The 13,889-nt window shown below is 36.7% G+C and overlaps 1 protein-coding gene across 6 annotated transcripts in view; it reads left to right on the top strand.

Annotated features, from left to right (window-relative positions):
* Positions 1 to 13,889, top strand: part of raph1a (Ras association (RalGDS/AF-6) and pleckstrin homology domains 1a) — an 83,612-nt gene that overhangs the window by 45,107 nt on the left and 24,616 nt on the right. For 5 of the 6 annotated variants that reach the window (XM_088352489.1, XM_088352490.1, XM_088352487.1 and 2 more), the window contains 7 exons: positions 1,381 to 1,509; positions 1,594 to 1,702; positions 1,772 to 1,905; positions 4,394 to 4,627; positions 6,886 to 7,035; positions 8,289 to 8,462; positions 9,369 to 9,443. In XM_088352489.1, the coding sequence (XP_088208615.1) occupies positions 1,381 to 1,509; positions 1,594 to 1,702; positions 1,772 to 1,905; positions 4,394 to 4,627; positions 6,886 to 7,035; positions 8,289 to 8,462; positions 9,369 to 9,443 (1,005 nt within the window). The remainder of the gene's footprint in view (positions 1 to 1,380; positions 1,510 to 1,593; positions 1,703 to 1,771; positions 1,906 to 4,393; positions 4,628 to 6,885; positions 7,036 to 8,288; positions 8,463 to 9,368; positions 9,444 to 13,889) is intronic. The other variant, XM_088352493.1, reaches the window with a different exon arrangement.

The raw sequence follows: 13,889 nt of genomic DNA, 5'->3' as shown, positions 1-13,889 counted from the left end.
AAAATGAAATTGAAAAAAAACAAAAACAAATAATAGAAATAAAATAAAATTATGGCAGGGTAAAGACTAACCATCTGAGGAATGTGCCATATGCTATGAGGGGTAGTAAGGGTGTGTACTTCATGTTTGGCAGTACATCTGTTCATTTATCTCATGTCGACCTGTGGATTTTATTTTAATAGTCGCAAAATAAATTGTTGAGTTTCTGTTATGGATTTTTGCTAACATCGACTAATCGTTGCAGCCCTAATGGTTACTTAAAATTTTCTGTCAGTTTTGTTCAAGTAGTGTAATTATTGACTCATTCAAAACTAGTTGAGAGCTTGTGATCATCTTTGCAGTTGGGCATTGCAGAATTTTTGCTTCTCTTTGAATAGGCTCCGTTGTGTGTTTGCAGAAAATTGTCAGAGAAAACTGCAGCTGGGGGAGTCCCTGTCATCGCGCAAGCTAGCACATAGCAGCCTTGTGCTCAAGCCTGTAAAATGATAGAGCAGCCCCAATCCACAAGGATCTAATTGTAGCTTTGTGCTCCTGGACAGTGTGTGTGTCTTTGTGCTTTTGTGTGTGTTCTTCAACGTGTTTGTTTTTGGCTCAAAGATATCCCGCTCTCTAATCCCGTGTATGTGTTGGCACCATGTGCACCCCTGCATAGAGGGAAACAACAGAGTAGTTGCCCAGAAATAGCTCTTTGTGTTGGGGTCACTGCCTGTCTTGAAGTAGATCAGATGGACATAGAGAAGCTGGTATCAATTGCAGAATACTTTTAATCATTAATTTTCATTTGAATTATTTTTCTTCCAGTTGGCTGAATTTAATTATTTTTATTTTCATGAAATAATCTGCTACATAGAGGGAACGTGGGAACATTCTGTACAGACTTACAACCAGGAGATGGAGCTGTCAGCTCTTACTTGGTCTTGATCGGCTAGTCACCCACTATTTTATCAATTAGCCTGCGGACTCTTCTTGAGATGGCGTTGCTGTAACTGTATTCAGCTGTACTTAGTAGGTAAATATAATTGTTATGGATTGAGGGTTGTACATGACAACATGAATGATGCAGGAATAAGCTCTAATCTGTATCTAATAAGTGGTGAAATAACATAGTAATGCACCGTGTAGTAATGACAGTAGTTTATTATGCATTACTGTACCAAGAAAAAATATTGCATTTCAGGAAAGTGTTCCTCTGTGACTCGTCAGTCCAAACACTAGTATTGAATTTATCAGTAAAAATAACTTTTTTCAAATAATGTTGTCATTTAGAGTTTTTCACTCCTATGAGGTCAGTTTCAGCGTTTGAATATGTAGTGATCCAAGATAATTGTTCCTGAATCAAAAGTTTGAATGTCACAAATGTTTCTATTTTCTTCTCTTCAGATGGACCAACTGTCTGATGAGGAGGTAGAGGTCAGAGAAGGGGAAGAAGAGGACGACAGCGATAAGGATGATCAGGATCTGGATAAGATGTTTGGAGCCTGGCTGGGGGAATTAGACAAACTCACACAGGTACACACGTTGAACTGCACTTTTTTTCTGCTGTACCTTTTCTTTGATTGACACCCATTTTCTTGTGTTTTATGGACCACCAAGAGCTTGGATGATGGCCGGCCGGAGCGTCGCCCTCAGCGCAAAGCGCCCCTCAGACCGGAAGTCAACATGGCCAACTTCTCGTACAGATTTTCCATCTACAACATCAATGGTATGACTGTTGCACATTGCATCCCTTTTTGTGATGTCTGATCTAGTTGCTGTTCTGTCTCAATTGCAGAGGCGTTGAATCAAGGAGAAAATGTGGATCTGGATGCCCTCATGGCAGACCTCAGCTCCATTGAGCAGGAGCTCAACACAGTGAACCCCAAACAGAACAGCAGCATGGCACGTTTTGGACTTACTGATAGCAAGGTACACCACACTTTCGAATCATGCAATGGATTAATCAGGGTTCATACAAGTGCTTGAAATTCTTGAAAATGCTTGAATTTTATTGTTGTGTTTTCAAGGTCAGGAAAATGCTTGAATTTTGGGTGAAGTGCTTGAAAATGCTTGAAATCTTTGCCATTGCCATGTTTCTTAGCAGTCTGACTATATAGACCACACAATAAATTAAAACGTTTTTTTTAAGATTGTGTGAAAATGGCGCAGACACGCCTGCTCTGTGGCTTGGTGCTGTATTGTTGTCACGTGAAGCATCCCCGCCCCCTACTGGTCGCACCCAAAAGAACAGCTCTATTTAGAAAACTGTATTTTGGCCGGCTTACTGAGAGAACAGGCTGAAGTGAACCGGCTCTTTCGGCTCTCAAATGGCTCCTCAGCTTTTTTGTTATAAGTTATATTATCAAAAATAATGAAACATTATGCACCTAACAATTCTGTAATTATTAATTGTATATGATTTGCAGTGTATCCCTGTAAAACATATAAAAATATAAATTGGAAATATGCACAGATCTACAGAAAAATTGTAAAATACAAAACAATTTTAGATTTTTAATCTCTGAAAAGATTTAAGGTCTAACAACAACATCTCTAAAAATGCAAAACAATAAATTTAAAATTTAAAATATTAACTGGTCAGTCCTGTAAATAAATGATAAAATGCTTAAAAAAAAAACTATTAAAATTTCAGTTTTAACCAATTTAGACACAGGTCAGTTGAAAAACCTGCCAAAAAATGTAAATTGAAATATGTAAAACAAAAAGCAAAAGATCACCAGTCTCTAAGTCTGAATGCACTCTGCTTTGGAGCAATCAATATCATAAGAATGAGTCCAAATTTGGCTCATTGTTCCGCGTTTTATACATACAATAGTTATTTTCTTTTTTTCTTCCGTATTGAATTGAATTATTACTCTTTCCATGTTTTAAAACAAGTGTGACATAGCCAAGCTGCATGTACATCGTTGAAGCGGATTGGACGAATTTATGTTAAAGCAGCGTATTGACACTAAAAGATCATAGATAATAGATGGGAGCAGCTCAAAATAGCACAAAGTATGTGCTAGCAGCAAGATGATGACTTTATTTTAGCCATCCAAGTCAACAAATAATAAATGTTCTTTTGGAAATGGAAAATACAATGTGATCACTTAAAAAAGAAAAGTTTTCTTCTTAATAGGGAGGTTATAATTCAAAATTGTCAATTATAAGATATGACAAACATTTTTTTTTTTTTTTTAAACACTGCGCTCTGATTAGTAACTCGTTGGGGTGATAATTCATTTCAAATTACCACTTCCCCATATAAACAGCTTTTTTAAAAGTTTGTCTCATTTCACACTCAGTCATGTAATTAGTTGCTTTAATATTTGTTGTCTGACTTATTTCAAGACTCATTTTGCATAAACTTCAAGGCCTAAGGTATTCTAGGCTCCAATTGATTCCAATGAATAACCAAATGATAAAAAGCTGTTTCCAAAACTGTAGGGTTAATCAAAAAAAGAGTACTGGTAAAAATATTGAGTCCTTATCTTATAGTGGTTTTACGTTGATGCCAAGGTTTTACTCGAAAAAGGCACATTTTCAAAAAAACAAAACCTAATACTCTAACCACTTCTGACCATATATAACACACTAACCTAATACTCTAACCACTTCTGACCATATATAACACACTAACCTTATACTCTAACCACTTCTGACCATATATAACACACTAGTCAAGTCAAATCAAGTCTAGTTTATTTGTATAGCCCTAAATCACAAAGGGTCTCAAAGGGCTGCACAGACCACAGATTATTGCAAACCACATCCCCTGATCTAAAACCTACACGAGGGCAGGGAAAAACTCAATTGCAATCTCCTTTGCAAGTGTGCAATGGAAAAAAATCAGAATAAACTTATCAATAGTTAATCTCCGTAGTTAAAAATTGATTTAACAGAAATTCGCATTATTGTTACGTAGTTGACAAAACACATACACAGCAAACATTCGAACATTGTGCATTTTTTAGCACTTCCTAGTGGTAAAATAACGTAATTCATTAAAAGAAAAAACAACATTGACTTAAAAAATAAGCAAAAAAACATAACTATCATATAATATGCATTATTAAATAGTAGTAGGTCGAGAAATTTGTATTTATTTTACATAATATAAGGATTGGGAGCTGACATTAATGTATGCAATCGTGCTACTCTGGGTAACCCCCAAACTAAAAGCCCTCTGAAGTGAGAAGAAATTGGTGCTGTTAGGTCACTTTGCGTCTGCAGTTTGTATTGCTCCTTGTACTATGTAGCACTCGTTTTAATTTGCACTACACAAGACAGCAACCTCTAGTGGTCACACAATTAAATAAGTGCCTACTTCCCATCTGCAGTAACAATTTGCTAAAATAAAAAGGCAGATGCAGAACCATACATTTTCTATCTTTTTTTTCCCTTTTTTGTTCAGGTATGTCAGAAGCCCCCACCAGGGCGAAGTAGCCGACATCAAACAGCAGGGGGAGGCGGTGACTGCAGTGGGAGTAACAGTGTAAGCGGTGGTGGCAGCAGCGGGGCGAGCAGTAGCAGCAGCAGTACCAGGGCCTCGCCAGCCGGCACGGTCAGAATTGCAACTGACCAAAAAGGGAGGCCAGCTTTGGGGTCCAAATTTAGCCTGGACGACATCACTGCCCAGCTTGAAAAGGTGTGGTAAAATAATAAGCGCAATGAAAGAATAGCGCATTGTAACAGTAGTGCAATGAAAAGTAGTGCAATAACAATCAGCAGCAACAAAAAACATCTAGAAAGAACAAAACAAAACAAAAATCCCATTTAAGTGGCAAGATATATATGCAGTATGTTCACTCTTTTGGGCGCTTATTTAGAGTTGTGATGATCCTAGGGAAGAAAATGTATCTTAGCCTGTTAGTCTTTGTTTAGTAAATAATATTAAAGTAATTAACATAATATTTACAATAATAATAATAATATTAATAACAATAAAATGAAAATAAAATATTCTATATATAGGTGCCTGTCTTGTATGTTTTCAATTAAGCATTTTCAGAAATATTCGGTTCTCAGTAAATAATAATGATGGGAAAATGAACCCAGACCATGATGTGTGTGCAGAATAAACTTTGTGATGTCATAAACGGAGACATGGTTCGATGTCATCAATGACGTTCGGATCTTCCTCAAACCGCACTATTTGACTGCCATTTTTCTTGACTTTAAAGTTAGAAATGAAACATTAAGGCGCAATGAAAGGAAAGAAAATTGCCCCTCTGAGTGTATTTTTTTTTCGCACGATCGAACACAATATGTTCTGTACGGTAGTGTTATATGTATATAATAATGTGAAAAAATTATTTGTATCTTTTTTTTCAATTTTTTTTAACAAATCTTTATAAATTTTGTCTTACTTTTTCTCAACCTAAACTTTTCTGTTGGATGCAACAGCAGTGAGCATTAAATTCTCAGTGGTCGGCAACCTTTTCTTTACCACAGACTGGTTTAATTTGGCTGAACGTGTTAATGCTTCACTGACTTCATTTTATTATCACTACTATATATGTAGTCCCTAACTGTTTTTGAAAGAATTTTAAGTCGTCCACCAAACACTGAACCCCCCCTTTTTTTTTTAACAAAACACAAAACTTGCAATTCCCTGACTCCCCTGGCAACTTACCGACCAGTACACTACAGTATATCCAAATATTGATTCCTTGGCTCTTATTATGTGATGCTTTCGAAGTGCTTGTGCACTTTGACCATCAATTACAAACTATTAAGAATTGACCCTCAGACACTATACTGAAAGTAAGGAAGTTGTGATAATGCTTTGGTATCCCTTCTGTTGACTTAATTGACTTAAAATAAATTATTGCATTAGTGTTGAATTTTAATGTGTGTGTGTGTGTTAAGTTTATTCTGCATGCTTACCGTAAAAATATATAGTTCTGTTTTCACTATTGGACACCTTCAAAGGAGATGGCATAGGATGCCAGGATTGTTTGTTATTTTGACTTTTATTGCTCACTGTGTATACATAATTGTCTCTATTGGCCAATCATTTTGCTGTTCTTAGATTTTCACACCCTTTTAGAGCTGATCTGCTCTTTGTAACCTAGGAGATTTAATAAAAACAAGAGCTTAGGGAAGGACATTCACAACAGGTTGGAATTTTTGCATCTTGGAGGTTTTTGTACATTGTTCTCCTGTTCTAATGCAAACTCAATTTTCATTGATATATTTTCCCTTTATTCTTTATTGTCTACTAAAACATGAACTCATCAGTGTGGGTGCACTGTGTATTCAAATACCCTGGTTGTTTATCATATGTAGCCGTTTTCTAACAGTTACTGAGATAAAATAAAATTAAAAGCACAGAGGAACCCAAATAAAAGAAAATAAATAAATGAATTAGTCGTAAGCCGGATGAAGCTAGGCAGACGCCCCATTTGTTACCCAAAGACACTGGAGCTACTTACTGTGTTGATGTTAATACAATCTTAAGTAAAATGCTTAAAACAGTCTTCAGGTTAACTAAAAACGATTTTCATTTCACTTACAAGTTCGTTACCCTGCCCGATTACAAAAAACACACAGGAGTCAAGAGGGACATCAATAAGCCAGCTTCAGCATTAGCTTAGCTTAGCATTTTGCCCTTTTGGGTAGAATATCTGTCAGACAACACAAGCTTTTCTACCTTTATACACCTCAATATTAACATGCACCATCCCATTAATAAAACAAGAATAACAATCAACAATACACATACATATTGGCTCCTACATAGATGATCTGATGATGATTGTTTAAGATCACAATCTTGTTAAAGGCCGATTGATCTGATATCGTCATATTGTCCACCCCGACCACTAAGTCATGTTCAGTCATGCGTGTCGAGATGCTTCCGAAGAGACATCAAACTCATTTATCGTCTCTACATCCCGTCAGGCATCAATGAGCATGGACGAAGCTGCTCGTCAAAGTTCCTCCCACTCTCTTGGTTCTGCCACGGGCACTTCGGCTTCGGTGCGGCGCCCAGCATCCAGTCAGCGACAGCATCGGCGCACCGGATCAGTCGGCACTGTCAGTGAGCATGAGGTTAGTATAACAGACCTGTTCTTATAATCCCTTCCTTTTACAGTGGTACCTCTTTATACAAGCACCCCTAAACACAATAATTTCGGTATACAAGTTTCTTTTTTAAGAAACATCTACTTTGCCATACAAAGGAACGACAAGGCAGGATTCTGGATCATCAATGAATGAATGGTGTCTTCATGACGAGTAATGATTTAAAGTAGCGGTAAGATAGGGCCTAAAAAAAAAAAACGACCCTGTCATGAACCAGAACAGGATCAGGACCCAAACGCGTGACGTTATTCACACAAGCCTTTTTTTTTTACTGGAAATGATAGGAAGCCAGAGGCCAAGGAGATCGATACCAATTGCCCGAGGTGATATCGGACAGATGGGGTCGATACCGTACAGGACGAGACAGACGGGATGGATGATGAAACAGGATATCGAAAATAAGCAGGACAAACTAGATGGGAATGAAGACTGGAGAAAATAATAAACAGGACAAAAATAGAAGGAAACAAAACTGGAAACCGAAATTAAACAGGACAAAATAAACAGGAACAACACCGGACAGGAAATCCCAACTGGAACAGGACCGAGTTGTAACCCACGTCTTGCGGGGCAGAAGTTCGTTGACTGACTCACAAAGGGAAAATGAGAGCACTGAGCTTAAATAGACAGAAAGCCAATCTGTCAATGAGCCGCAGCTGGTGCCACACGGGCGGGGCTAATCAAGCGCTATGGCAACCGTGACAGACACAGCCCTCGGGTATTAAACAACCTAGCCCAGCCCCAGCCTAGACAAATTAACTTGATTTGAGGGAGTAAGCCCGAAGCAAGACCAAATTTTCACATTTTATTTGTAAGGACTCGGGGGCAGGAGTGGCCACTTTGGATGACTCCGCCCCACACAGTGTTGCTGTTAAACGCGCACAATCTATCGCACAGATTGTCCACAAAGAAAAAGAAATAGAACAACGACGAGTGTATCATGATTTCACTGATTCATGGAAGATGAACACTTGTTGGAACTCACAGAACAACCAATAAAACTATACCACTGCCGTAAACAAGCAGTGGCGTTCATTCTTAAAGCGATAGCTACAACTAGTGGTGGTTAACAATGTTTCTATTCAATCACACCACAGCAAGAATAATTAAAAAGAAATTCTGCGAGAGAAAAAACAGTTTCGAAACCTAACTAAAAAATTGACATTTTAGACCGGACCCGACCAAGATCTTACCGCTAAATCAGAGCACATCCTTTCTAGGTGCAATCTGCAATCCACTCCTCACGTTCCTCCGTGGCGTCGGCCTCAGGAACATCCGTCAATTCTGCCTCCTCAATGGAGTCGTTGGAGAATGCTCTCCATCCTAACAACTCTGACAGTCATCCTTCCCCACATCCGACCAATGGCACCTGCCAGAGTCGGGACAGCACCGAGGTAAATGCTCACTTTTACCCGCGCCTATATTTGACGTTTTTTTTAGGTGCATTTCCATGTTGTCTGCTTGAGGATTAATTCAAATCATTTTTAAAGAGATTAGAACCTAGTGTATTAGAAATAGCGGCAAAAATCATTCAAGATTATGATTCATTATCCATAATGTGCATGTTTTTTGTTTTAATCAAGCACACAGAAAAACATTCAGCTGCTCTGGGAAATGTTGGCATTGTAGATTATAAACAATGACAACAATTTCATGATCAATTATGTGCATAAATATTTGTGAAAAATGTTCAATGCCAATGACTGCACAATGATTTTTTAAAAATATGTAAGGCTCAATTTTTTCAGTCTTTATTTTGCCCAAACTCAGAGCATTAAACACTCATGCCTCCCGCAAACACACATTCACACACATGTGCACATCCTGGCACACACACGCCTAATCATATGTGCATGTTTGACCTAAATAAAAGATTATGATAATGCTTTTGATCAAATGATTTCTAGGGACGACCACAATATTTAGAAACATGGTGCATATATGAAATAGAAAATATGGATTTATATATATATATATATATATATATATATATATATATATATATATATATATTACATACATACAGTATATACCAGAGCCTGTTTTTCCATTATTGCCAATATTGTTTTTATTATTTTTATTTTTATTATTATGGGTGTAGTTGTTTACAGTATTCTCTGGTGACATCAAATGGTAATTATTACATATATAATGGATTTTTTTTGTCTTCACCACTGTTTGGTTTCCTACCTTTTGCAGATGTTTGCGACTTCACCACACGGCTTTCTGCGAATGCCCGTTTCCACGTTAATTCACCCGTATTCCGCTTTGTCTGTCTGTGTTCCTCTCTCTCCTTAAAGCACTCGTATCTGGACAGAGAAACCTCTCTGATTCTGAGAAACATAGCAGGAAAACCTTCACACCTGCTGACCAAGGTGAAGCTAACTTACTGTTACTTACTACACAGAACGCTTACCCTCTCCTTGCCTCATTTCTCTTATTCACCTCACCTTTGCCTGCCGTTTTATTTGTAATTTTGCTTCCAGAATTGTGCTGAATTTTTTATTCTTTAATTTTCCTTTATTTTTTTTTATTGTGAAGTAACGGCAATTATTCTACTTTTTAACTCCCTCAAAATGTATTCTTGTATGCAATTTAAACAGGAAAAAAATTTGTGATTTGTATCTTAGTAGGCCCCAAACAAAACACAGTAAAATGTTTGGCACATTCTTCTTATGACTAAGCCAAGATTGTAATTGTCTCCAAATCTGTCTCTGCTATTGCTTTTGAGTTCAGCTGAATCTTATTCCTTAAGCTGTTACGTCTAAATAACTTGAAATATTAAAATCTCAAAGAAAAAGAACAACTGAGACCTTTGGAAAACATGAAACATTCTATTTTGAAATGTGTTTAATTGAAACCCTCTGTTTTGAAAGTTTTGGGGAATTATTATATTAGGATGTCTGCGACAATTTTTTTAAGCGTAATAACAATACTCAAGTCTTGAGCACCCCTTGGATTCCTATACCATTAGTATGTACAATTTTATTAATTCTCTTAAATAAAAGCTAATGTTTTAAAGGAATATTTTCTTCAATATTAAATAAAACTCATTCAGGGAGACCTTCATTGCTCCCAAAATATTCTACTTCCAGGTTTTACATAAATGCTTTTATTTTGCGTACACTTCTTGTTTTGCATAGTTTAACATTAAGTAACTTGTCATCAAAAGACTGCATAAACTTTGTATAAAGTAATGATATTTAAATGTTAATTAATTCTCAAAAGAGGAGATGATAATAGGTAGTTATAAAATATGTAAACAAATTGTGAGATGTTTTGTAAACGACTACAATTATATTGGCATGTTGGGGGGTTATTAGGCCCGTTGCATTAAAGAAAATTGTACCCGGGAGTCTATGGCAGAGAATGACCTAATAGCAGATTATTATTCCTTGAATGCCAAAGTTCCCAATTGTCAAATGCCTAGTAGAGAGCAGCCGATATTGCTGGCCAATGACTCGAGTGCCAATAAAATAAGTCTTATATTGTATCACTTATAACCCATTTCTAATTTTAATGATACTTAATGCTCAATATAGGTTATAAATTAAGTATCTATCTATCTATCCATCTATACATTCAATTACGGTGCTTAACCTTTTTTGACATACTCCAAGTTAATTTTTGTTTTGTAATGATCAAAAACCCTAAATGTTTCCTAAAAGGGGCATCATGTATTATTTAGAGCTTCTTAGAGGTAAAAAAATAATTTCATTCATTAAACAAACACTTAGTTAATGTATTTTTGCTTATTCTTTAAATATCATATATGTATTTTCTTTAAATACTCAGAGGTCGAGAAATTTTGTAGAGGGGGCTGAAATGATTGTCTGCCATCTTGCTACTATGGGTACCCCTTAAAACAAAAAACCTTGTCAAAACCTAGGGAAAAACTAGAAGGGACATGGTGCGATTTGGTCTCTTTGAGCCTCCACAATACAGTGACATCTGGTGGTAAAATATAACATAGTGTCCCTATAAGTCTGAGCCCTATTACTGGTTTATGAGATTTTACAGGTGGTTTTGTCCTTTTTCTTGAACAGCAATAGTCCTTAAACATTATAAAGTTCCTTTGTTTGACCGTAAATCTGGGATATCGCAAATAGTGACAATTTTCTAAATAGAATTCTTTTTTTTTTTCATGAGATACATTTTAAAGGTTTGGGGCCATTTGTAGTGGTTACAATTGGGATATTTTTGCGTACATCATTCTGATTAAACTGTTGAATATTAACCTTTATTCGTGAGTCAGGCACTTCAGTCAAGTAGCTCAGTAGATGATCACTGTGCTACCACAGATCAATGCAGCTTCTAAAAAAAAAAGACTCTGATTGTCTCGTTGCGTCGTTGCTTTCATACACTTTCTGGACAAATTTCAACATATCACCTATTCTTTTCTTTTATTGATGTTCACTTTGTTTTGTGTACTGTTAACCGATGCTAAGCACCCTAGTCGTCCTGAAAGGAGGATTACCACTTGTGAGTCCCCTTCTTAAGATTTCTTATTTACCTTTTGCTGAGGTTTTGAGTTTCCCCTTGTTGGTGTAAGCTCAGGGGATGGTGTAATTGTAACCTGTGCAGTTCTTTGAGACATCTTATGATTAGGGGTTTTCAAATAAATGTGACTCGACTCGACTAGTTCGTCAGGAGCTGATGCAGCTCTTTAGCGCATCGGAGTGGCTCCCTGGCACTTTTCCAAAAATGGGCAAACATGAATGAGGGAAATATATTTTTCTTCTAATATGGTTTCTGTATGAGGACAAACATGACAAGAAAACAAACTTTTTCCGATGCTTTAAAAAATTGTAGAATAAATACTACATTTCCACTCCGGGTGTTACTACGTAACAATGAGACGTGAGGGAAATCAGCTCCTTCGTTTTTATTCCTTTCTCTACCATTATACCTGTGTTTGAGCCAAATGAAGAGCAAGCTCCGCCCTTTTTATAGCAGTAGCCTCGCAATTTATCTCTGCACTCTAATTTCAACACAGAAGTCACATTAAGTGGGTAGGAGCTTAATGCTCTCAAAATCACTTTTTTAGTAATAAAGTAATCTGGTTTTATTAAGTTATTTCTGGGTTTTGTCAGTATGTATTCTGGATGACACTTGGGGATATTATTGATGTTTTGTTGCTAAGGCGCAAGAATGGCTGCTTATACAGTTGTTTTGACATTTGCACAAAAATCAAACTTAAACTGCTTTCATGTAATTTTATTTACTTTACCTTATCAAATGGCCGCTGTTTTATTTTTCGAATCCTCAAAATGAAAGTGACATCAAAAGTTTGATTTATTTTTTCCATTCCTTAAATTTCATTAAATTAAACTTACTGTAATTTATAAATATTGTAATTAAGTTAAACTTCAAGAGGTATCCTTCTACAGAGTATTCACCTGGTGCATCATTCTTCAAAGGATGTGCTGCATTAAACTTTAAAAATGTGCTTATATGGCTAATATAGATATATATGGCATGTGTTGCATCTATTCTAAGGCTTATATACAGCTTTTAATTTTCTGCTACTCAAGACAAATTTGTTTTGGTTATTTTTGGTCCAATATGACTCTTTAAACATTTTGCGTTGCTGATCCCTGGCCTGGTTTAAAACAATTTGAAGGGTGAACTGTCTTGCCCACATTGGCACTCGCACCTTTTACTTTTGGCGTTCTCTACTTTGAATAGATGGCATAGTTTTGACACCCGGCTGCTTCCCAGATAAGCTGCTGGCATCTTAATGGTGAAGGTTGACTTTTTTTTCCATCTGTTTGTGTGAGTGTGTGTTGGTCGAGCACACAGAGGCTCAATAATCCTCTTTGCAACCGAGGGGAGTGATTGCTAGTGACCGTCATAGGAAAACATGTGCTTGCACACAGCAGTCAGCTGGCATTGAGCATCTCCTTTGGGCATTTCAGCTTTCACAGTCAAGTACTCTTCCACAGTGTTTTCACAGCATGATCCCCATCTTGTGGTTTACTTTATATAATCTATTTGACCTTGCTGATCCAAGTTAGCTACGAATTGCCTCTGCATTGAAGGAGCATGACTTTTTTTTTTCTTGAAAGGGTGGCGTTATTCAAAGGGCAAACATCTGTCTGAGCCTAGTGGCTTTAAATGAAGTGAATGCTGTCAGATTAGTGGTAGACTTTTTGGAACCATTTACCTCAGGCTCTGACCAGCCACATCTGTCTTTAAATTCAGATTTATTGATCCAAAATTGCTTTACCCGATTTAATGTTTTTGCTACCCCAGCAGGGGGCACTAACCTTTTTTTACTGATTACTGCCAGGAGCTATGTATGATATGCATTTCCAAAATAAATGTTATGTTGCTATGTCGTTACTATGTTATTATGTTACTATTTGGTCGGAATTATTAGGACTTGGGCTAAAATAGGCTCAGTCAACTATTAAAAACTTCTTCAGCAAAAAACAACAACACTGTGTATATAGATAATGTCTAAAAATACCCTGATCATGCTATTGATATATCAAACCACTGTTAAGTTTATAGTTTAGTAGAGACTCAAAATAAGGAGAGACGACATCAATGGATTTTGAACTTGCAAGTAAAACTCAGAAGAGACCAAAACGCACTAAGAAATTCCACCCTCCTAAAGAACCTCCTCTAAGTCAAAATCTCCTAGGTTACAAAAGCAGATCCAGCCTAAAGTTTATGATAATCAAACAAATTTAGACATGTTTAGCCAGTAGTGGCAATAATGTGAACAGTCAAAATAACATACAACGGTGATATTGTCAAAATAATGAATTGCCATCTTTCGCAATCTCTCCTGCAGGTGTTAAATACCAAAAAAG

Source organism: Urocampus carinirostris, chromosome 14 (assembly GCF_059441175.1).
Source record: "Urocampus carinirostris isolate Australia breed hairy pipefish chromosome 14, RoL_Ucar_1.0, whole genome shotgun sequence".
Taxonomy (NCBI): domain Eukaryota; kingdom Metazoa; phylum Chordata; class Actinopteri; order Syngnathiformes; family Syngnathidae; genus Urocampus; species Urocampus carinirostris.
Note: the sequence above shows the minus strand (reverse complement) of the source record. Positions and strands in the feature narration are given on the sequence as shown.